Source organism: Haematobia irritans, chromosome 2, assembly GCF_050003625.1.
Source record: "Haematobia irritans isolate KBUSLIRL chromosome 2, ASM5000362v1, whole genome shotgun sequence".
In the NCBI taxonomy this organism is placed as follows: domain Eukaryota; kingdom Metazoa; phylum Arthropoda; class Insecta; order Diptera; family Muscidae; genus Haematobia; species Haematobia irritans.
This window is the reverse complement of record NC_134398.1, coordinates 117,264,297-117,265,436: the sequence shown is the minus strand read 5'-3', so window position 1 is coordinate 117,265,436 and position 1,140 is coordinate 117,264,297. Positions and strand designations below refer to the sequence as shown.

General features: G+C 35.4%; 1 protein-coding gene across 1 annotated transcript; it reads right to left on the bottom strand.

The window, feature by feature from the left end:
- Positions 1–251: 251 nt before the first annotated feature.
- On the bottom strand, positions 252–578 carry LOC142225016 (uncharacterized). Its single transcript, XM_075294792.1, has one exon. It carries the CDS (start codon positions 576–578, stop codon positions 252–254), a length of 327 nt encoding a protein of 108 aa, XP_075150907.1.
- Positions 579–1,140: the final 562 nt, after the last annotated feature.

Sequence of the window (1,140 nt, the reverse complement as noted above, 5' to 3'; positions counted from 1 at the left end):
TTAATAGAATTATCCTTTTGGAAACTCCTATAAAATGTTTTATTTTTTAAAGCTTAATTTCAACAAATTCTGATGTCAAATGAAAATTTTCAAGTTTCTTTTTTTTTTGTTTTACTAACACGTAGAAAATCAATTGCTACTATGTTCGGAGGCAATTTAAATGATAAAAAAACTATAACTACACTCATAGTGAGGAACTTCACAATAATACTCCACCTTTTATAAAAAAAAAGAGAAAAAAAAGAATTTTGCTACTTCCATATATCCTTCGCGTGATACACCCCTTTATTTCCACTATCTATATCCTGTAGCTCGTAATATACTTGACCTAGTTTTCTCAATACTTTTGCCTTCTTACCAACGGGTGCTAATTTAGCATTGAATCCGTCGATTTTGGAACTCTGCACAAAGTTTCTCCGTATTACCTCCTGACCAATTTCAAAACTCTTCGCTTTTGATCTTAAATCATAACTTCGCCTGTTTTTTTCATAGGCTTTCTTCATATGTTCTTTGATAGAGTTTCGAATCAGGGGAAACGTGTCTTGTCTCTGCAGGAATACATCCTCGTCAGCTAACATGTTCAAATTCTTTATAAGTTCATAATCCTGTCCATGCGTCACCATCCGCTGTCCAAAAACTATTTGGTACGGGTCCTTCCTACGCTTTCGTGGTAGCTATTCCTTAGTGAACAATTTATACTCCCGATATATTCATCCCATTCTTTCTGGTTGTCTCGAATATACGAGCGCAAAGCCTCATTAATAGTTCGATTCACTCGTTCACTGGCGTTAGTTTGGGGACTATACACAGCAGTTAAAATGTGGCGTACCCCGAAATCTGTTAAAAATCTTTCAAAATTTCGACTCTTAAATTGTGATCCATTGTCAGTCACAATTCCTTTCGGAACTCCAAAACAATTAAAGATTTCTTGCACATAGTCAATTATTGGTTTCGATTCTAACTTTCTTAACGGTTTAAGAAACGTAAATTTGGAGAAGTGGTCCAAAATTGTTAATACTCCCACGTGTCGTAGTTTTGTACGCGGTACGGGTCCTATTAGGTCAATATAAAGTCTTTGGAATGGTCGTTGGGTTTCTATCATATTTCCCATTGGTGGTTTCAAAATTGATGTTGGCGTTT